The sequence below is a fragment of the Lissotriton vulgaris genome, chromosome 2_1 (assembly GCF_964263255.1).
Source record: "Lissotriton vulgaris chromosome 2_1, aLisVul1.2, whole genome shotgun sequence".
Taxonomy (NCBI): domain Eukaryota; kingdom Metazoa; phylum Chordata; class Amphibia; order Caudata; family Salamandridae; genus Lissotriton; species Lissotriton vulgaris.
The window spans coordinates 906,742,248-906,765,340 of NC_141687.1; the positions used below are offsets into that span (position 1 = coordinate 906,742,248).

At 43.3% G+C, this 23,093-nt stretch overlaps 1 protein-coding gene across 1 annotated transcript in view; it reads left to right on the forward strand.

Annotated features, from left to right (window-relative positions):
- The window catches only part of INPP5B (inositol polyphosphate-5-phosphatase B), a 783,203-nt gene that overhangs the window by 24,996 nt on the left and 735,114 nt on the right, over window positions 1–23,093 (forward strand). Inside the window, exons 3-4 of the mRNA XM_086956440.1 lie at window positions 3,203–3,272; window positions 19,450–19,547. Of these exons, the coding sequence (XP_086812566.1) occupies window positions 3,203–3,272; window positions 19,450–19,547 (168 nt within the window). The remainder of the gene's footprint in view (window positions 1–3,202; window positions 3,273–19,449; window positions 19,548–23,093) is intronic.

Sequence of the window (23,093 nt, forward strand, 5' to 3'; positions counted from 1 at the left end):
TTTGAAGTGGTTGATTGCTGCTCAGGATTAAATGTGGTTCTAAAGTCTTGACTAGATAAAAGATGTTGTCAGGAGAAGAATCCTTCAAATAGAGTTTGATGTAGCCCACATATTAGTGGCATGAATGTGCTGGGGTTGTGACTCTAGTGATGCGACAAGGGGATCAAGCAATTGGCTTAAGAGTGCAGGTGTGAGTGTGGCATCTTGAAGACCGCTTCAGGTAAAAGAGTGGGGTTTGAGTAAGAGTAATATTCTCTTATCTTAATCAATGGAGAGTGAATTTTTAAGATAGGATGCAAACCATTTCATGACCATCTCTGTAAAGCTGAAGTGGTCTCTTTGACGTATGTGGTACAATGTCGTAGGGAACAGGATCAAAAGTCAAAGTAAAATCAAACAAAACTAGCAAGCAGATGTCACTGTTATCACCGATATGTAGACAATATGTGGTATAGCAATTGCTCTACTACGCCCATCCAAATTTAGCCATGGAAAAAAAGTCTAAATATTTCAATCTGCATGCTCAGTTGCTATCCGCAGTTAAAAAAGAAAATCAAAAATGAGTTAAAATTGTTTAATGTCTGCATACTGGGTTGTAAGCCAGGGCTTAACTGCCCAATGGAAATTGAGGTGTTCAGTATTTTTTCTGATGTTAAAATAGAATTCCCCAGCTGTGCGCCCTGGATAGAACAGACTCTTCTACATTTTTGAGCTTCTATAAATGAAGGACCGATCATCAGCCGTTTCTGCATGTCGACGATGAGGGCAGTAAAACTTTAGTATCAGGCAAGACGGACACAACTGTCGAAGACTTAGTGAGTGAAGGAAACATTCTATTTACGAGCGAGAAATGATTGGTATGAACAGGGAATCTGAATGAACATGGTAGAAGTTGCGATTCGTGCGTGCTATGTCCAGAAGAGGTCAAGGAAAATGGCTTACATATATTATTTTTCTGTCCCTCATACGATACACCCAGGAAAAAATGGATTAAGCCAGTTTGTATAAACTTGAATATTAGATGCTGTAGTGAGGCGGAACGTATATTGAAGACAGATACGTCATAATTGGTTGTTTTCAGTATAAGTAGATTCTTATTTGATGTGAACCCTATAAGAGCTAAACCTGGACTGAAGCTATAATAGCTAAGGGTTATGCGAACTCAGTAAATGCTGCTAAAGATCCCTGCACTTGCACTTTATCAATCTACGGTTGTTCATTGGAGAAGTGTGATTCTGTAATGACCTATTCCTAGTTACTATATCATTGAAACCTTGATACAAACAGCATTGAATGTATGTATGAATAAAAATGCAATGGTTCTCAAAATAATGCCGCCTTATTTTAAATGCCTAGCTTTTATTGTTTTTTTATCGTATTTATTGTAGTAGCTAAGTTTTAATGGTGTAGTTGGAATGGATCATGTAATTGCCATGTTTTTAAATGTTCCTATCATGCTGTACTGTAACTAATAGACCTACATAAATTTTATCTTAATGTAAAGTGTTTTAAAATGTATCTTTTATGGACGAAATCAACCGAAATAAAGATTTGAATTGAATTGAATGAACTTAAGAATCAAAAATGTTGATGATAATAATAGCTCGGCTGCTGCCATCATTTTGCCAGTTAGTAGTGTTTCTAAATACGTTTTTTTTTACTCCTACCTAAATCAATGGTACTGAATTTATTAACCATGGAGAGATGAAGGACGTTATCAGTCCTCTGGGAATTCAATCTTGTGACTAGCATCGAAGATTAAAATGGCGTAAACTGACTCCAAAATAGAATAAAAGACATAATTTATATATATATATATATATATATATATATATATATACGGTTCAGCCGTAGGAGTAACGCACAGTTAGCAAGAGCGCCACACCTTCCCGAAAGGAACCAAAGTGTTGTCTCGCCAAAACGAAGAAGGGAAGCGGTTGCCACCGGAGACCGGCTCCGGTATAACTCCAAGTATCAGCCTTCAAAATGGGATGAAACAGGGCACTTGAACTCAAAAGCACCCCTGCACCGAACTTCAAGAACCACCATGCAGCATTCCAAATGTGCCTATCAGAAGGACAACCCACTGAAGAAAAGGAAGTAGAAAGCGGAGCAGGGACCTAACTTGCAGCGCACCTTTGAGAAAGTTGGATGTTCCAACGAAACGCGTCAGGTCTGCAAAAAAGGAAATCTGATTAAAAACACACGTGAGCAAATGTGTTGTGCGACTCCAAATTTCTTCATTGTTTGGAGAGTTGGCTACATATATATATATATATATATATATATATATATATATATATATGTATATATATATATATATATATATATATATATATATATTCTCCCAACACCAGGTCCCTCAATCCTCGGGACTAGTTTCCCAAAAAAGAGCACTCTGAGCCTCTCTCGCGTGGTTCGCCAAGATTTATTTACATTCATACATTTCATTATGTTCATTCAACATGTCACTAATCCGTGAACTATTCGATACGGCTTCAAACGGAATGTTAGGGGGCCATATGAATTAACAGCACCAATAATACAAGCGACTAGTAATATGTGAAATAATATTACTCATGCTATTACATATAAATTGATTTTCAAATATATAAAAATATTGAGTATAAGAATGTTGAATGAACATAATGAAATGTATGAATGTTATATTCTGTGACTCTACACATATTATTTAACCACTATACTATAAGATGGCCACCATGAATAATGTCTAAATCACATGAATTGTGCTGTTTTTTATGTTTATGTTTTATGCACGTGACAGGAAGTCACAATGAATTTTATTTAAATCACTCTTAAAAAAACATGCGGGTTTACACTGATGAAGGCGGCAACGCCGAAACGCGTTTTGGCGAACCACGCGAGAGAGGCTCAGAGTGCTCTTTTTTGGGAAACTAGTCCAGAGGATTGAGGGACCTGGTGTTGGGAAAATTTCACGCACACCACCGTGCGGCAAGAGGCACCCGTGGACGAAGTGGAGCGGCGGTTGGTGGAACTGGCGTTTGCACAAAAAAAAAAAGTAAATAAATAAATAAAAAAATTAAAAAAATAAAAATCTAACAATCTAAAATTCTCAATGTTCAATACTATTTTGTTTATTCATACGTGCCAGATTATTTTCTTTAAACTGAAACAGGTGGTTTTGTTTGATTCCTTAATTCTAACCTCCATGCTGTGGAAGGCATCTTGTTCGGGAAGTTGAGCAAAGAAAGTCGGCTCCTGGGCCTCGTGGAGTGCGGCGACGAGTATGCGTGAGTTTGCTGGTCATCTTTTATCTTGATGTTTAGAGTGAATGTCTCTCTCTACAGCAGCTAGCCATTTACATGTAGATAACCTTCCCTTTTGAGGCAGTGTCCAAGATCTACCAAGAGATATTCTCTGGATTAAATAAGTAGCCAATGCTTGCAACACGATGGACCCATGCACAACAATCTGGTATTTCACATGGTAAAGGATTGCAACTGAAGTGCTTTGTTCGGCATTCTGATGCTTGTCACTCCCCCGCCAGCAAGCCAAACATATGACAGCTACCCCTTCATCTACAGGCATCTCCATCTCTTCCAAAGTTCCAAAAGTCCCTGAAGACCTGGCTAATCAACTGGATCCTGCCAATGCCTGGATACCCTCACGGGTGACGAGAAGCGCTCTACAAACGTACTGATTGATTGATTAATGACATAGGGCCTCTTTTACAGATGGATGGTAAATGGACATTTGCGAAAAATCGGCAAGTGCCCCTTCCGCCCACCTTTCTGCTACAGTAGTGTAGAAATTGTGCCAAGGGCCCTAATGCAAATAAGGTAAGTGGGCCAAAGTACCCTTGTTTCATAGCAAACAACATACATAAGCCATGTGTGGTGGACCACTTAGACGCCATGCCCCTGGTGTGACTGCACAGGATGCACTTTTTATAGCTATGGCCTTGTTCTGCTGTCACATTTTGAGATGAGAGAACTACTGAGTTTGTGACAGTTGAGTGTCAGCCAGTTTCACCATCAGAAACACCTTCCTGGCTCTCTAGCCGCCACTGGACCCATGGCACTATGGTCTCAAAAGACCACCCCTAATTAGGGCAAGGTTACTGATGTTAATTTTATCATGCATCGGACCACCATGCATAGCATGTTGGTTCATGGTAGAAAAAGTAGAAGCAATGTCCTCCAAGGAGATGGACTGACTTCCTAGTGCACCAGGAGCATTATTTTTACAATTTTCAAAAACAACCCCCCCACCCCACTTTCAGGGTTGGCCTTTAAAAAAAAAAGTAAAAAAGAAATTCCTACTTGTCCATCATGTTGCTATGAAATTATGGGCTGGTTGGTACTCAGTTTTTCTTCCGACAATGATGCCATCATGTCAGTGGAAGCCATTTGTTTAAGAATTCTGTGCCCATTTCGCAGAGAAGCCCCGTTATGGCGGGTGGGCTGCTGCTTGGAAGGCAGAGGAGCTCACTTCACTGTTTTTGCCTCTTGGCAGTCCACCCATGAAGCTCTAAATGAGCCTCAGAATGTTTTGACCCAGTCAAAAAAGAAGCAAGCAGTTTTACACTATTTTTGAACTTTCCTAGTAACAAATGGAGTAAAGAAAGTTTGGAGCTATGGTAGACTGCAGGCTAGGGGGCTACTTTAGCCCCATCGATGCTGGTGACAAAGCCAGCTCATCATGGGCGTTACCTGCGCTGCGCGCATGACGAGCTGGCTTTGTCACGTAAGGCTCTTTTTTGAAATTTCAGCGCACAGCGGGAAAACCCGCTAGCGCGCATGCGGTTAAAGCAAGATAGGCTGTCATGGCCCAAGCAGGCCTTCAAGGCCCTGTTCTAGTCAAGTCCCCTGTATTGTGTATGCTGGGTTGAACAGTTTTGCTACAAAACAACCTTTATTGATACTTATCAGGTACTTAAAGGCTTCTTGCAAAGCAGTGACCATATAGCAGTTTACAGAAATGCCATAGTTGTAGGCCTTGACGAAGTTGCGCCAGAGTTCTATTCCTTGGGTTTACATTGTCCTGTCCCAGCTTAGTAGTATTCCTTTAGTTTATAGTGGCTGACCATCATTGCTATTTTTCTTAAACATCAGTGAGGCTTAGGTCCGGCTGGCTCTCATGATGGGCTCTTTCGTAATGAGGGTCTGTAGCTCAGAAGCACGAGTTCGGTTTCAAAGTAGTTCTGAACAAAACGTGTCTAATGTTCGCTGGTTAGCAAATCCAGAACCTCCATTCAGCACTTCATGAATATCTCAACCTCTTGTTACTTGTTTAGATAAGAATTCCTGGATTGTTAGGCCTTGTTTATTGCCAAAGTCAATGCAATGGTGGAGGAACACGCCTATTGTTGGAAAAATTATGTAGTTATATACTAGCTCAAAACTAACTTTCAAAAAATTGTATAGAAACCTAGAAACTAGAAAGTTCAGCACTGCAAATGTTTGGAACCAGATGGTCGTTTTCTACATAAGTAATCACTTTGCAGCACATCTTAAATGCCATTCTTCAAAGTATGAAGCAGCCAAGCACTAGTGCTGTCTATTTCAACATGGCTTTGTGACGACCCCAAAAACAAATCCAGAAATGGAAGAAAATTTTAAATTGAGGAACAAGATTCTCCTTAAATCCGACCTCTTAACCGGTCCATAAGTCCCTCAAATAGCTTTCCATTGAGCAAATTCACACTCAAGTTTGTGTGTGTCATGCGCAAAGCATATGAGGTTTCAGGATTACTTTAATTCCACCCATAAAACACCCGTAGTTACTGCATCAACAGATGAATCTGCAGATATTTTTTGGCAAGGTAGAAACATAGGGGCTAATTCTTCAAGGTGCAGAGCTGTGGCCCATGGAGGTCACAAGACCCTAAACCAGGGGTCTCCAAACCGGTCCTGGAGGGCCGGATCCATGCCAGATTTTTTAAAATTACTACATGTATCTCAATGGGGATATCCAAAAAATCTGGAATGGATCTGGCCCTCCAGGAACGGTTTGGAGACCCCTGCCCTAAACTGAGTTCTTTCTCCTGACTACAGACCTTGGAGAGCGCCCTAGACAGATCTGTCTTCAGGGGGCCTGCCTCTTCTGAGATATCTCTGGCAGAGACTCTCTCTACCTGTCACACATCACATGACATGGATAGTGTATCAGAACCAAGTTCTTTCCTATCCTGTGATTAGAGTATTGGGGGAAATACTACGACTACCCAATCCATCAAAGGACCGTCCCCGATCCACCCTCTGAAGAGGCAAGATGTCCTCTGCTCCCATAAGGAGGAACATCATGCCACTTACATCTTATGGCAAACCTTGCGCTACACATTGGCTGCAATCCAGTTCTGCGCAAAACACCACAACAACTTAAGAAATGTGCATACTTTCTATTCTCCAGATGACTATAGTGCACAAACCTAAAGAAACTAATCATGTCATGTACATGTTGTTTGCAACAAGCTTGATGACCTGTTTCTTAAGAAACCAACTGAGATTTAATTCTGTATTTATACACTGTAGCTTTCGAATGTTCCCTAATTAAACGCTTGAGAGGAGAGAAGATGGCACGCAACTGGCACAAACAAAATATTTTCAATAATGTTGCCAACTTATTTTTGGAAACTCTCCATCCCATCATCTGAGGAATATCTGCTGCATGGTTCAGGAACTCGTCCAATTCTAATGATAGACTAATAGCGCCCTAGAGGTCTGGAGAGCTTGAATGTGCCGAGTCGGGTACTCGAGGTACACTTGTCTACTGAGAGCCTCCTAGTCCTCGAGGCACATTTGCCTATCGAGATTCTGTTGGCCTTCGAGGTGCAGGTGCCAATCTCACAAGCCTGCTGATCTTGAAATCTAAAAAACATGCAGGGGCAAGGGGTGTTTTCCTTGCTTGCATTATGGCCGATGCATCAGACAACGACATGAGCATTGCTGCATTAATGTGGGCTATTGCAGCCCACACATGATAGGAAGCACCAGGTTAATCTGGAACTGGTTTGTCAGTGAATGATCCATAATATCAAGTCCCAGAATCATAGAGTCACTTTATTTTTTTAAGAATAACTTTCGCCATTGTTTTCCAGCTGAAAGTTAGCACTTGGTAGTCACCTTAATCCCAGGATTCCGGCTCCCAAAAGAATTTGTTGGTTGAAACGTCTCACTCGAGCTGAGTTGGGAGTACAAAATTCCTAAGGTAATACTGATCACAGTTTTGAGTCTGTACTACACTTCTGTTAGAGCCAGGAGAAGTTGCTGTCTCGGGAGGGTGGAATGGCAGAGGACGGCTTGTCAGACTGGGGGATAAAAGGGCCATCCAGTGAATGCTGTTACAGTAGAATTCAAAAACCCAGCGCTGGATACAGAGAACAGGTTTTTGTTCTGGCATCGAATGGCTGCTTTAAAAGTGACTAATCACATGATTTTCACACCTTTAGCAAGTCGTCTTTTAGGTCTCGCCTACATTCAGCTTTAGCCATCTGTTGTCAAAGACATATTGTGTACTTAGAGTAGGTTTTGAGTTGGCCTATTGCTAATGATTGGTTGAATTTCTAGTCTATCTCATTTGCTTACTTCTTATGCAATGGTTTTCTTTATCTTATGGTCACCCCGCTCCTGGAGCACAACTGTTATAAAGTGTTTCTGATGGGATAAATTACAGTCCTCCACTGCTTACATTTATTGTACCACTTTCTCTTTCTTTCAGCGCTCCATGGGAGTGCATGCACTTTCTTGCCCTCTCCCTGTATGCTGTTGTCCCTCACATTCCTACTCAGTCTCTGCTTCGTTCCCCCTGCTCATTTATTGCTTCCCCTGTGCATTCTCATACCACTTGCCATTTTTTGATTCACCCACAGCTCCACTGTTGCTCCATCCCATCATTCAGCAGTGTTGCATTGCTTCTCCTACCCTCCTGCTATTGTGGCACAGATCCAACCTGTCCATTTCTTACATTTATTTATCTTTTGGAGCCCCTTGTAGCTGCAGATTTGTTAAAGGGCTGCTCCCTTCACTATTGTGCGCTTTTGAGACTTCATTTTTTAATTTACCACTCCAAGATTGGTGTCTGCACTTTTGGAATGGTAAATTAAAAGTAAAACAATGGCCACTGCAGCATCAGGACACTTGCATGGTGACACATGCCATCATGCTATGTTGGCTTTTATTTTAGTTGTTGTTGATGCTGTTCAGCATTGGCAACAGTACTCATTCTTTTTGCTCATGTTGAACAACACATCAAGCATATTCTTGCAATAGCAAAACTAAACATAGCAGCGGGTGTCCGTCTTGTAGATGCATTGTTCATAGTCTATTGTTGTTTCAGCACAGCTGCCACATTTAGAACCAGTGTGTTCTCCATCTTGAGATGGTAAAACAATGATACACTATGGACAACAGCATGCCATAATGGTCTCCTGGTATTAAGTAAGTGATCATGCAGGATTCAGTTCACGACAGATGAAATGAGAGGCAAGCAAGTGACCCTTTAGCATTGCCTGGATATAATATCCCCTTGAGAAACATTAAAATAAAAAAGGTGAAGCAAAGAAAGGAAAAGGGGAACATAACATGAGAAAATTGAACATTAAAGGATTGCCAACCAGCTATGACAATGAAGCATACTCATTCTCAGTGAATGTACACATATGATCAGAAAATGCAGTCATTCACAGGGCAAGAGAGTCAATGAGTGATGTCTACTTAACCATTACACCATGCTGGATGGAAGTAAAGTGTAATTGGCACTCGGACCTACCAATGGCAGAAAAGAGATGGCCTAAACACCCTCCATATATCTATATAGATATATATGTATATACATATGAATGGATGTATTATTTAAGGCTTTTTTGCATTAGAAGATCCATGCAGGTCACTAAGAGATTCTAGTAAGAATTATTACAGTGCAAATCATCTACCTCTAAGGTTTGTCAGAGGCAGTAACCTACACCAAAATCTTTCCTGACAAAGGTAATCAATGACATTTTATGTAACAAAATACCTATATGTAGGCTTTAATACATAGAAATAACAATTCACACTTAATGCCTTTTGACTTTAACATATGTTTCACACAATCAATATGTCAAACCTACTGCTTTTATCATAACTTTTAATAATACCACATAACAGACCTATGCGATTGGAAATATTTTTGTCTAGTGAACCTATATGGCCTCTAGATGGTATCATTGGCTTGTCATCATAACAACTATGGCTTCCTGTATTGAGCTTAAGCTTTCCAACAAGGCAACAACCAGGCAAATACATTGAATACAAAATTACATTTGGTAAAGCAAAAATGCTATTTCTCCTAAGAGGACCTAACAGAGGAACCGTATAAATCTCCTGTACCCGTAGTTTGTCAGAGGTGTAACCAGCACCAAAACCATTGCCTACTGTAGTACTCTGTGAAATTCAATGTAACAAAATACCTATCTGAAGGCTTTAATAGAGAGTAATACAAAATTACCCTTAAATGCATTTTTACTTTAACATATGCTTGTCACATTTAATATGTGAGCCCTACTGCCTTTATTGTACCTTTATATTATTGAAAAAAGCTTCAACAATCTTGCCTATAACGTTTATCATTTGCTTGTCAACATAACTAACACACTGGGTTGGTCATAAACCTTCCCAAATTGGACCATAAGGTGTACCGTAATACAATTAAAGATATGTACAAAATACAGTGTTCAAAACCAGTGGCGTAACAAAAGCCCCCACAGCCCCTGGAGTGCGGGGGCCACAAGTTCCGGGGGACCCCCTCCGGCGCTGGCAGGTCCCTGGCCTGAGAGCTTTGGACTGGGTCCAGAGCATGGAGGCCCCCTGCATGTACTTTGAAGGGAGTCCCCCTGTAGTTTCTTTACACCACTGTTCAAAATAATAAACAGTCCCCACCAATAGTGCAAATTGTCTATCCTTGTGTTTTTTTTGGGGTGGGTGACCAGCACAAAAAACCCTTGCATACTACGGTAATCTGCGAGATTCCATGTAACAAAATACCCGATTACAGGCTTTAGTACAATGTAATAACAATCTGCCCATAAAATTGTATTGCTTCTAACATACATATGTTTTTCACACTAAGGGCTAGATGTAGGTAAATAGCTTTTACCGATTCTAAAATACCGAATTTTACCGATTCAGTATTTTAGAATCGGTAAATCCTATGTAGGTAAATATTCGGTAAAAATTACCGAATCGTTAAGATTCGGTAATTACCAAATCTGTATTTACCGATTCGGTAATTGCCATTCATTCCTACGGGCCTGGAGGCCCATAGGAAGGAATGTCAATTACTGAATCGGTAATAACCGATTCGGTAAAATTGGAAAAAAGTCAAGGTGGCAGGGTGTCACTTTGACACCCTGCTGCACCCCTGATTAGTGCGTGTGTGCACATGTGGCACGTATGTCTGTCACATGGCACAGGTGTAAATGCACATATTTGCATTTGCATAGGAATTCGTTATTTACCACCAACTAATAGTTGGTGGTAAATAACGAATCCTTAACCACTTGGACGCTATTGGAATCAGGCCCGTCTAATGAGATTTCCATTGAAATGAATGGGCAGTGCATGACGAGTTACCCTTGTCATTAGCATTGAAGAGGTTAAAGCCCAGAAGCACTGTTTACAGTGCTTCCTACATCTCATTTACCGATTCGGTAAATATCGAATCGGTAAATGATGATTCTTTAAATACTAAATCGGTAAATACCGATTTGTTATTTACCGAATCGGTAAACAAGCCTCCTACATAGGAAAAGTCTATTACCGGTTGGTAACGGCCGAATTCGGCCGTTGCCGACCGGTAATTGCCTTCCTACATCTGGCCCTCAGTAGGTCAGCCATACCTAATATAAACAGATCACACCTAAGAAGTTTGATACAACTTTTCCCAGTGAATAATGAGGCCTCCAACCTTTCCCAATTGTTTGACACTATGTACACAACACATGCCTGCTGAAGTGAGCATATGCTGGCAACCACCCGGCATACATTTTTAAATGACAAATATGTACAATAATGCAGTTGGCAAAACTATGTAGTCCACTCCATGGGGCCATATAAGAATCATCACAGTGGATTTGTACTCCCAGACTTTGTCTGAGTGGGTGAACGACATTTAAACCATTGCCTACTATGGTAATATGTGGAATTGCATAAAACAAAATATCTGTCTACAACTTATAAGAATGCAATACCAATCCACTGGTAGAGGCCTGTTGGATTTTGCTAAATGTTTTTCACAATAAATAAGCCAGGCCTACTGTCTTTGTAATAACATTTCATAGCATAAAGACCAGACCTATAGCAGCTGGCATACCATTTCTTTGCACACCCATGCAGCCTATAGCATTTATGATTGGATGGTCAACATAACGAACTCATGCCTAATTCACTATGCTTAGGCTTACCTACAAGGCAACCATCAGCCATACAGTCATAAAATTGCAAATGTATATAAAAGTACAGTTGGTAAAGCAAACTACTGTCTCTCCTAAGAGAACCTAACAAGGATTATATTAGTGCATATTTCCTATCACCATAGTATGTTTGAGTGAATCACCAACACCAAAATCCTTGCCTACTACTGTGATCTGTGAGATTCCATGTAACAAAATACCTGCCTATAGGCTTTAGCACAGTGTAGTAATGATCAGTCCTTGAAAGACTATTGTCTTTAACATACTTTTCACAATAAGTAGGCCAGGCTTTACTGGCTTTGTCATAACGTTTAATAATAAATAGATAATAAACCTATAAATCTAGCATGACTTTTCCCAGTGAAGCGGTGAAGCCTTTAACATTGGCTTTATACTTTATCCAACACCGGCCTATTCAAGTGCACATAAAGTGGCAACCATCATAAAATTACAAATAGTAGAAAAATACACCTTGCAAAAAAATAAACTCTCAATGAAGCCTAACATGGAATCATCACAGTGAAACCCCCCAGGGTTTGTCAGCTAGTGGCCAATGCTAAAACCCTTGCCTACTACATTAATCTGGCAATTATATATAATGAGATATCTGTCTATAACCTGTAACACAATGTGATAACAGCCAACTGTTAAAGGGATACCAGCTTTAGCAAATGCTTTTCAAACAAAATAAGCTGTGCAAATTACCTTTGTAATAACAAAGCAGACCAGACCTATGGCATCAGACATACCATTCCCCAGAGAACCAATCAGGCATACAGACCCTCACCATAACCAACTCATGCCTACACTTTTGAGTGTAAACGTTTCCACAGGGAAACCATCAGCCACAGAGTCATAAGTTAGTAAGGTGTACAAAATTACAGTTGGCTAAGCAAAATACTATATCACCTAAGATGGCCTACAAGGATTCTTACAGAGCAAACCCATAGCCACGGGTTTTTCAAATGGTGTAATGAACACCAACACAACTGCCTACTACACTAATCTGTGAGATGCCATATGACAAAGTACTTCATCCTAACACTTTATAATAAATAGATCAGTCCCATAGCCGTGACTATTAACTTGGCACCATAATCAACTCAGTCCTGCTATGTCTCAGCCAAAATGGTTTAATGAAAGCAGTCTTTTTAGTAGAAGCTCACAAATTCGGTGTAATAAAATCATGTACTCATTGGAATTAACATGCATGAGGGGCCTAATCCTCTCTCTCAGTAGTACTCTGAACGTTCTTATTTGTTGATCACATAAGGTCAGGCAACAGCTGTAATGTCACATCAGACCTAAATATCCATGTAGATTACTGTGGTCTTGAGCATCCCTTACTACTCTCAAACACAAAATTGCACTCTGACATCTAAAGTTGAGATGTAAGGGGAGGGTGTTGGGACTGCTATACAGCCCTCATAACTGCCCTGCTCTCATCTATGCTGCTGCTAAAGAAATACAAACACAGTAAATTAACTAATCGTGTTAGATACTTGAACAGCATTACAGTAACATTTATATGCCCCTTAAAATTCAAGCTTAGGTAGCCATGTTGCTGCTGACTCAGATGGCTGTAAAAATAAAATCATCACAGCTGTGTGGAGGGGAAGCACACAATTTTGTCCAATCAAAACATGTACTTCAGACTACCAACATTTGAGCTGAGCTGATGGCCTTCGCTGTAGTATTCCTGAAAGCTCCTCTTTAGGCTTATCACATTATGTCTAATGACAATTGCACTGTCATGCTAGGCCTAAAAAGGCCAAAACTGCATTATTTCAGTGTATATAGGGCAATCCAGCTGGAAAAAGTCATTTTTTTTGTGGGGAGCAGAGTATCCTTGCAGAATGCTTGGACGTATGGTACAGTTGTGATAGGTGCATTAAAAACACTATAAAGTTGTAGATGCTTAACAAAGTGAAAAAGCACACCCAATCTTGCCTAAATGGTGAATGGAAAGGGAGCAGAGCACGTCAATATCAACTAAGGGGTTCTGTGGTCCATTCTGTAATGAGGAATGCGCCATCAGAGTTTACCCCGACGGCGCATTCCAGAGGGAGAAAGTCTTATGTCCGTGTTTTTATTTATTTTTTATTTATTTATAAAGTTTTGTATAGCGCAAACTTGACACTTACGGGTATGTTATGTTATGTTATTGGTATTTATTGAGCGCACAGCTGCTCCAGCGAAGGAGCGTCCTGGCGCCACTAACAAGGTAGAACATAACACAGCAGAGGGTCGAAACAGCCAAAAGGAGAGACTAAAACAAGAAAGTTTTAATGGCTTTCCGAAAAAACATGAGATCTTCCAGCAGACGAATTTCCACTGGGAGGGAGTTCCAGATGGTTGCTGCTTTAACACCGAAAGAGCGTCCACCGGCGCGACAAAGCCTGAATCGAGGGACCACGGCGAGAGCCTGGCCCAAGGAACGCAGAGCGTGTGTTGGAGCATAGAATGACAGAAGATTAGACAAAATCTGGGGGCCTATGCCCTTCAAAATTTTAAAAGTCAAACACAGGACCTTAAAATGGATTCTCTTCCTCACTGGTAACCAATGCAAGGAACGAAGAACATTGGACACAGGACATTATCGGGGCAGGCCGACTATCGCTCTGGCAGCGGCATTTTGTACTCGCTGTAGGCGGGTAATTTCTGCCTGATTGGCACCCACCAGGAGGGAGCTGGCGTAATCCAGGCGAGACATGACTGTGGCCTGAATCACCAGCTGCCTGGTTGGGGCATCAAAAAATTTAAGAACGGGTCTTAAGCCCCGGAGAACGCCAAAACAACAAGCTGCTGTTTTCTTGGTATGGCCAACAAAGGTGAGACCTGTATCAAGCCAGGCTCCCAGGTTTCTTAGTTCCGAGACCGGAGTAGGAGTCGGAGTCGGTCCCAGTTCTGAGGGCCACCATCTGTCACCCCAAAGTTCCACTCTCTTGCCGACAATCATAATCTCTGTCTTGGTGGCTTTAAGCTGGAGACAGTTCGCCGTCAACCAGCTGGCCACCTCCTTCAGTCCATTCTGAAACCTTGGGGCGCCTTGTTCCGCATCCCCGCTGAGAGTAACCGCCAGCTGAGTGTCATCGGCATATGAGACCAAAGTTAGGCCCCACTGCCTAGCGACCTCAGCCAGCGGTCTCCCGTACAGATTGAATAACGTGGGACTCAGCGAGGATCCCTGCGGAACCCCCATGGCCAGAGGTTGGAATTTGGACTTGAAGGGAGGGATAGCCACACAGAAAGAACGATTGTCGAGGAAGGAGCGGAACCATTGCAGGGCCTGTCCCCCTACGCCGATCTCCTCTAGCCGGTGCAACAGAATGCTGTGGGAAACAGTGTCAAAGGCGGCGCTGAGGTCTAATAATACCAGCGCCGCCGTCTGACCAGCATCCAACACTGCACGTAGATGTTCTACCATGGCAAGAAGGGCTGTTTCCGTGCTGTGCCCAGCACGAAAGCCGTTCTGCGTAGGGTCCAAGGCATTGGTCCGGGCAAGATGTTCTGACAAGGCCAGGTTGACGTGAGCCTCCGCAATTTTTGCCGGCCAGGGTAACAATGAAATGGGGCGGTAGCTTTCGGGTTTCGAGGGGTCCAACGAAGGCTTCTTGATGATTGGAGATACCACGGCCTGCTTCCATTTAGTTGGAACCACTCCTGAGTCCAGTGAAAGATTGACTAGGGAACACACTGCCGAGCGCCCCAGAAAGGACTGTTCTCTAAAAAGAGCAGGTCTTACTGGATCCGACGGAGAGCCAGATTTGATCTGCGAGGCAAGTTTATTAAACCCCTCCAAAAGTAGTGGGGGAAAAGAGTACAGGGTAGCATCGCCTTGGACCCCATCTAGGACTCCCAAGACAGTCCCCGTACTGGGGAAGGCCCGGTAAATAGCCTGGACCTTCTCCAAGAAAAAAGAGGCCAAGGACTCACAGTGGGAAATGGACCCCACAGCCACAGAGGAAGTCCTTTTCGCCAAAAGATCTTTAACAGCCTTGAATATGGTCTTGGACGGGTTAGAGCTGTTGCGGAATTCCGAGGCATAGAATGCCGCACGAGCTCTACAAATAGCCCGATGGTAAATCTTGACGGAAGCAACATATGCGGCTTTTAAATCAGCCCCATAAGACTTCCGCCACGCTCTTTCCGCCCGTCTACAAATACCTTTCAAGGCACGTAGCGCACTATCATACCAGGGACTCGACTCTCTAGCTCTTACTTTACTTGAGACAATGGGAATCAGAGAGTCCAATGCCTTAGAAATCCAAGTGCAGAACTGGTCATAGCCCGTTTCCACACTATTCAGTGGGCCTAGCGGCTCTTCCGCTAGGAGACGGTGCAGGTCGTCGAGCCTGAGTTTATTCCAATGCCGCCTAGCGACCCTTCTAACCGATGGAGTGGGAGGGGTCTCAGGCAGAGGGTACCGTATGGTCACCAAAAAATGATCTGTCCATCCTAGAGGAGAGATGGACGTAACCTTAGCCTCGTCCAAGTTGGTAAAGAAGGGGTCCAAGATGTGTCCCCCTACATGGGTGGGCTGAGATACCTGTTGGGAGAGCTGAAGAGCCTCTAAGTCAGCGAGAATACTGCTCACCGTTGGGTTGGTCTGAATATCAAAATGCAGGTTCAGATCACCCAAGATGGAAAAGTTTGCACATCCCATGGCTAGTGTACAAACAGCATCAGGAAAGGTGTTTCTGAACACTACATAGCTACCAGGAGGACGGTAGACAACCATCCCAGAGAGCGTAAACTGAGGGCTGACTAAGATCTCTTCACAATTTTGGGTGAGAGGGATACAGTATTGGGAAGCAAAAACATTAGTTCATTACATAATTATACAAGATGCATGCAATAATATAGTAGGTGTACGAAACCTTCACAGAAGCTTAGGACGGATACAGCAATGGGTGAGGAATATTCAAACATATATAAGTACAATGCATGCTAAATAATGGTATTCCGGGGTATATAATCATGTCTAAAGTCAATCAAGATGAGCAAATAGAGGGCAGCAAGGTAGTCTACTAGTCAAGACCTATTCAGGCAGGAACTTGAGCATCAGGATTTTTTAACTTCTTTTTTGAAGGAAGCGGTCAAGGAGATTGTATGGATTTCTGGAGGAAGAGAGTTCCAAATCTTTGGGTCGATGCCAGAGAAGACTCTGTTACTTGATCTCTTTTTGCGGAAAAGCCGTGGTTTCAGGAGCATTGTACTTGCACTTCGTGACGCTCTGCAGCCCTCTGATAGTTCTAATTTTTGAGCCAGATAGATGGGGGTCTTGAAGTGGAGGGCTTTGTGCATCATGCAGTCAATTTTTAGGTGGATTCTGGCCACGTTTGGTAACTAGTTTAGGGACTTTAGGGCTGGGGAACTGTGTTCTTTTCTTTTTGTCCCAGTAATCAGTCTTGCTGCAGCATTTTGCGCAGCCCTTAACGGGGCCAAGCTCAGTTTAGGAGACCACACAGTGTGGAACTGCCATAGTCTAGTCATGGCAAAACTAAAGCTTGTACCGCCAATTTGAAATCTTTCTGTGGAAGGAACTAATGGTTGACTCCCTGGGTTGCATTGCTGATATGGTTCTTCATATTCAAGTGCAGGTCTAGTGTGATTCTTAGTGATTTAGCTGACTCAATGACGTGGGGGAAACAGTTGAAGGTTGTGAGTGTTTCATCCAAAGGTCAGTCTTGGGAATGTGATTAGGGGGAGCGATGAGAAGGAATTCCGTTTTGGATGTGTTGAGCATGATGTAGTTGTCCATAAGCCCGTTTTGAGTGTTCATCAGGATTCAGTTGAGTGAGTTGATGTCTTCTGGGTAGGTGATTTTCAGATAGAGTTGAGTGTCACCCGCATACATATGAAAAAGGATGTTCGCGGAGTTCAAATCATTTGCTAGCGGTTCCAAGAAAAAATTGAAGAGTATGTGTGAAAGATCGGACACCTGTGGAACCCCCATAGATAATGTATGGGGCTGAGATAGAGAGTGATTCAACTTTATTCTTTGTGATCTGTTTTGAAGGAAGGGAGTGAACCACTTCAATACCGACCCAGAAAACCCCATCCTGTGTTCCAGAGTAGATAGTAGTTTGATGTGATTCATAGTGTTAAAGGCAGAAGATAAGTCTAGGAGGATCAATAAGCAGGATTCATTATGGCCTAGGAATTTTAAGATGTCATCCGTGATGTGCGTGAGTGCCAATTCGGTGCTGTGTCCTATCCTGAAGCCAGACTGATGATGATCCAACAGTTGGAGTTTCTCTATATGAGCAGAGTTGGGTCAGCAAGCGTTTTTCAAGAAACTTTGCCAGTGTGGGGATGTTGGAAATTGGGCGGAAGTTGTTCAGATCGGAACTGTCTGCATTAGGTTTTTTTAGAATAGAGAAGAGTTGTGCTGCTTTTAGACAGTTGGGGATCATGCCTTGCACTAGATAAGCATTGACAATCCTGGACCAAAAGGGGAGGATGGAGGTTTTTATTTCCTTGAAGATGGGAGGGGGAAAAGGGTCGCTGAAGTGGTTAGACGGCTTGATTGCAATGAGGGAGTTGTAATTGTCATCTTCATTGAGGTGAGTAAAGGTGTGCCAGGATGCGTTTTTTTTAGGCTTAAACTAGGGGGGATGAGTGGCTCTGGGTGGGTAGGTCTGGGGCTTTATATATTGGGAGAAGGGCCCTCTTCGATTCAATGTCTAAATTAATGCTATTAGTTTTCTGAGAGAAGAAGGCGGCTAAATCATCACAGGAGGGAGAGCTGTCACCAAGGTCATGGCGGTTGGGTGCCTTGACCGATTGTTGTTTAATGAGTTCAAATAGTTTCTTAGGGTGGTTGTTAGCTTGATTGAGTTGGGATCTGAAAAAGTCAGTTTTTTCAATCATGAATTTTTTGTTGTAAGAATTCCTAATAGCTCTTTGCAGCTTTAAATGTTCTGTGGAAAGTATCGATCTCCATTATCTTTCGGCCGCCCTCAGCCTACGCCATTCAGAGTTTAGGTAGGAATTGAACCAAGGTTTGGTAATTTTTTCATATAGGCGTTACTGGTACAAATTAGGGCCCTTCTGCTTCCTCACGTTATATTCTTCGATGGAATGTTTAGGCGGCGAAAGTTGGTTTTAGGTCATCCTGAAACTGACAGGTTCGGCAAGGTCCAGGAGGGGTCCACATACAGCCCTTGAGGTAGAGGCATGCGCCCCTGCCAAAGTCATCGTGGGGGTGGGTTATTGTTTACACTTCCCTGTGGAATATAAGGCTGCAGGTGTCCATTTGAGTCTGTGGCTTTCTCCGCCCCATCAGTGAAACTTTGGGTCTTACCCAGTGCCTGAAGAAAACCGCCCCAAAAGTTGATATGAAGGAAGGGTGCAAGGCTTTGCCCCACTGCTTGGCTCAGAGCCAGCAATTGTAAATTAAAACGATGTTCTTGCATCATTTTAATTTACATTTACCGGCTCTTAGCCAGTGGTGTTGGGAGGGGCAGGGCCGAGGCATGGAAGGGGTAGGAGGGATGAGGAGTGCTATGCACTCCACTCCGTAAGTGTGCATATGGGTTTTGTCCGGCCGTCTCAGGCCGACCAAAATACACATGCACACTTAGGTTTTCTCCAGCCCAGATGCATTGAGCAGCCGGGCTGGAGAAACCCCACAGACTCCCTGGTCTGAGCAGAGAGTCTTTCCTGCCTGCTCAAACCAATCCCCACGCAGCTGAGCAGCCAGGGGATGGACAGGGAGTCTGTCCCAGGGGCTGCTGGGACCAGCAGGCAGGAAGGGGAGAGTCGGCACAATGAGACGGGACGCTGGAGCAGCCAGCGTCAAAAGGTAAGTTTAATTTCGTTATTTTGTATTCCACCCCTGAGCGACACCTCCCATGCGACCCCACCCCCCCCCTACCAACCTTTGTTTATGGCATCAGCCGCTGCCTTCAGGTGTCTGCGCTGTCTCTTTCAATTAAGTATATTGCACATCATATACAACATTAATTTTACACTAAATGACAGCAGAATCAGTGTACCGTTGTCTCTTGCAGGATATTTGTGTATACACACAGAAGAATGGCCATAACTGGCGATGACGTCACACTGGATTTCATTGTACCGATCACAGAAGACTTCACCATTGAGGAAGGTAAGGCACCCATGTCTTTAAATGGAGTGTATATAATGTATCATATATGTGTCTCAGGGCATGCCAAAGCTTTGTCGCATTACATACTCAAGGCCAGCCGCAAGGAGTGCACTGTGCCAGGCTTAATTTGTGTGTGAGGCCTGTTGCAGGGCGTGCATCAAGCAAGTCCCATGGCATAAACATGGCCAAGCCTCAGGTGTGCACAGTACTCATTTCGTGGTGTGTGCCAGGCCCATCTCGCTCATGTGGAATGCTTGTGTCATGTTGTGCCCAAGGCAGGATCGTGATGAGCACAAGGCAACTCGATTAACATGCAAAAGGCTAGTGTCCTAGAGTGTACAAGGCCAGTTTTATGGCATGATCAAGGCCGGTGTCATAGCGTGCACAAAGACAGCCTCATGACGACTGCAAGGGTGACCTCCAAATAAGCATGTATAAAGCCAGTCTCCGTAGCATGTGGAAAGCTAGTCTAGTGGCCTTCAAGACCATTATAAATGCATCTGCAGGGCCAGTATCATGGGTACGTGGGAACCGTGGGATTCAATCGCACCCCAAAATTTTAAGATTTTAAGGGTGAGGGGGGCGCTCAGGGAACAATATATCCCTCCACCCTCTTATATTTAAAAGTTGCAACTGGAGATGAAAAGTTGCAGACAAAACATGTTTCTCTGAGGCGACACTGCACGTTGCTGGCCACCTGAAGCGTTGTAACCCGGGGAGCAAACTCTGTTGCATCTACAAGATCTTTTGTTTTGTCAATTATTTAATTGTGTTCATTGAAGCGTTGAACCTCTCCTAAAATCGTTCTGTTTGTCAAGCCTGGTGAGCCAGTTCAGTAACATATTGCAGATTTGCAATGGAGGGGGTCTTAAAACTATAGCCGTGCTACTTCTGCAAGCCTTATCATTTGATTGTCACAGCCACGTTACCAGCCCCCTATCTGTTCTAGTGCTTAATTTGTAAAAGACTATGTCAGGAGCGGCCCGTGCAGGTAAGAGCAGTGGGGCAAGGGGCAGGGGGTAGACTTGACAGACGGTGACTAGGGAGGATTCATTCATTTAATTTTCCCTGGTCGTCGTCTGTCGAGTCCACCATCCCACACCACTCCACTGCTCTTACCTGCACCGGCCGCTCCTGGCCCTAGTCTGGAGGACACTGCAATTTGCACTAATCTATTGCCCCTGCCAGCTCTGCTATTGACAGTACCAACACAAATACGAACAGTCACACTCGTACAAGTGTGACAGTTCAGATTATTCCAGGCCCCCAAAGCTTGGTTGGCACATAGCAGTCATTGTTAATGGATATTGAATTAATAAACAACTGTTGTTGGGCTCATACCTAAATTAGGCAGACAGCGCCACGATGTGGCAGAATGTCATAAGCGCCTGTGCTAGTGTCGTTTCCCCCAGTGTAGCATGTGATATCATCATTGTGTTTATTTTGTGAGGTAAAGTGTTAATAATATTTACCAGCTAAAAGTCAAAAACAGACTGAACAGCCAGAAACTCAAATTTCGAAACTGTATTCCCTCCCACGTCAAGCTGCCGTTAAATTAAGGTGACAATGATGCGCTTTCGGACATGGGTACATCAAAGTAATAATACACAACATTTGATCCTGGAGAACCAAGCTATCATCCAGCAGGGAAGGGCAGTGCCTGGAGGTGAGCAATGGCTAATAATTGGCCATGAGTGGTGGCTTTACCAAGCTGTGAATCTGAAGTGTAGGAATTGATGAGCAGTTTCATTTACAACTGGTACATTCACAAAATCCAATCTGAAGTCACGCTGCTTCACCACATTTAACACAAGAAAGCCAATGAAGACCAACATCTTTTTTATCAACATGAATGTATTTCATTGTTCCCCTCCTATTATTTTCATATGCCAGCTCAAAAGTAAACAGTTCTCTTCACTAAATGTTTCCAAAATGACTTAGGATTTTAAACTTTGGGTTGAGCAGTTAGGGAAAACAAAATAAATTGAGCACAACGAATATCTGTTCTTCATAACTGAGTCTGTGGCAAAACTGATGTTTTGTCTGATGACACGACCAGGAGGGGAGTCATTATCAAGCCCGACCTCTCTGCTCCCACCAAACACCCTGATTTAGGCAATTCTGCGTAAGAGTTAACATCCAAGGCTGCATGCAGGCATCCTTCCCATGCATCTAACCCCCAACCCACATCAGCAGTCTTCTTGTAACACAGTATTTACTTACATACAGGGCACCATTAACCAGCCCTTCATGTTCATGTATCAGTGTTAATGTGTACATACTCCCTAATACCATTCCTAACCTGTGAATATCATTTGGAAACTGCTAGGTGGGAAATCATCTCCCTGGCTTGCTGCAAACAAAAAACAAATACGGGTTAATTCTGGTCGTGGCTGCTTGAATGCCCAAAGCCACAAACCTCTCGTTTTCCTCTGTTTGTTGTACAAGTGCCCTGCTTTTGACTCCTGAAACACATAAAAAGTTTTTTTTCCTAGAACGACAACACAGGCCTATTTTTTGACAAATATTTTTATTGAATTTTGAATTTTAGAAACAAACAATACATAACCACTATTCGCTACTATTAATAAATGCCATTGTCACAGACAGAATGGTAAAGAAAAGAATCATACAACACCATATTGCCATTGCTGTATCAGTTATCCCCTAGGGGATTACATTCATTGCTATATCATCCAACATAATTATGTTACATTTCACATTTAGGGGCCGATTCAGATGTCGGACGGACCTAGGTCCGTCCGACATCGTTCAGGAGCAGTAACCCACCGACCTGCTGTCATGGGTTACGGCCCTGCTAATACGATGCGACCGAACAGGGTTCGGTCACATTCGTATACTTCCCAATGCAGGCATGCATTCCAAGCAGAATGCATGCCTGCATTGAGGAAAGCAGGGGTGCCGATCATCCCTGCACCCTGTGGCCGGCACCCCAAGGTGCCTGCCACTGGGTGCAGGAATCCACAGAGGGGCACCATAGGTGACCACAGGCTGCCATTCAGCAGCCTTGCACCCATGGGGACCCTGCTGGGGGCCCCCAAAGACAGTTTCCGACTGCCTTTTCGTGCCGGACAGGCCGGCACGAAAAGGCAGTGAAAAACTTCCATCGTACTCCCTCAGTCATAAAGAGGCAACCAGGCGAGTACTGAAGGATTTCCGGATGGCAGAAGGGCTCTCTGAGCCCGTCATAGGCCATCCGGCAATCCGAGTCGGATTCCATTCTGACCGAGCCCATCATAATAGCTCGGTCAGAATGGAATCTGACCAGCACTGACCGATTCAGTCGGAAGGGCTCCGAATATTATTATTATTATTATTATTGCATTTATTGAGCGCACAGCTACCCGGAGGTTTCCCGGCGCTTGCCTTGGGAACCTGTCCTGGCTTTTCCCTGTGAGATAGCCCCTAACGGGCATCCCCAAGGTGAAAGCCAGGCATCCCGCCGCAGGGGGCCGTTGTGGAGATTAAGCAAGCTTAATGCCCAGAGTTGCAGAGTGAGAACCCATGATTAGAGCAGGCACCGAA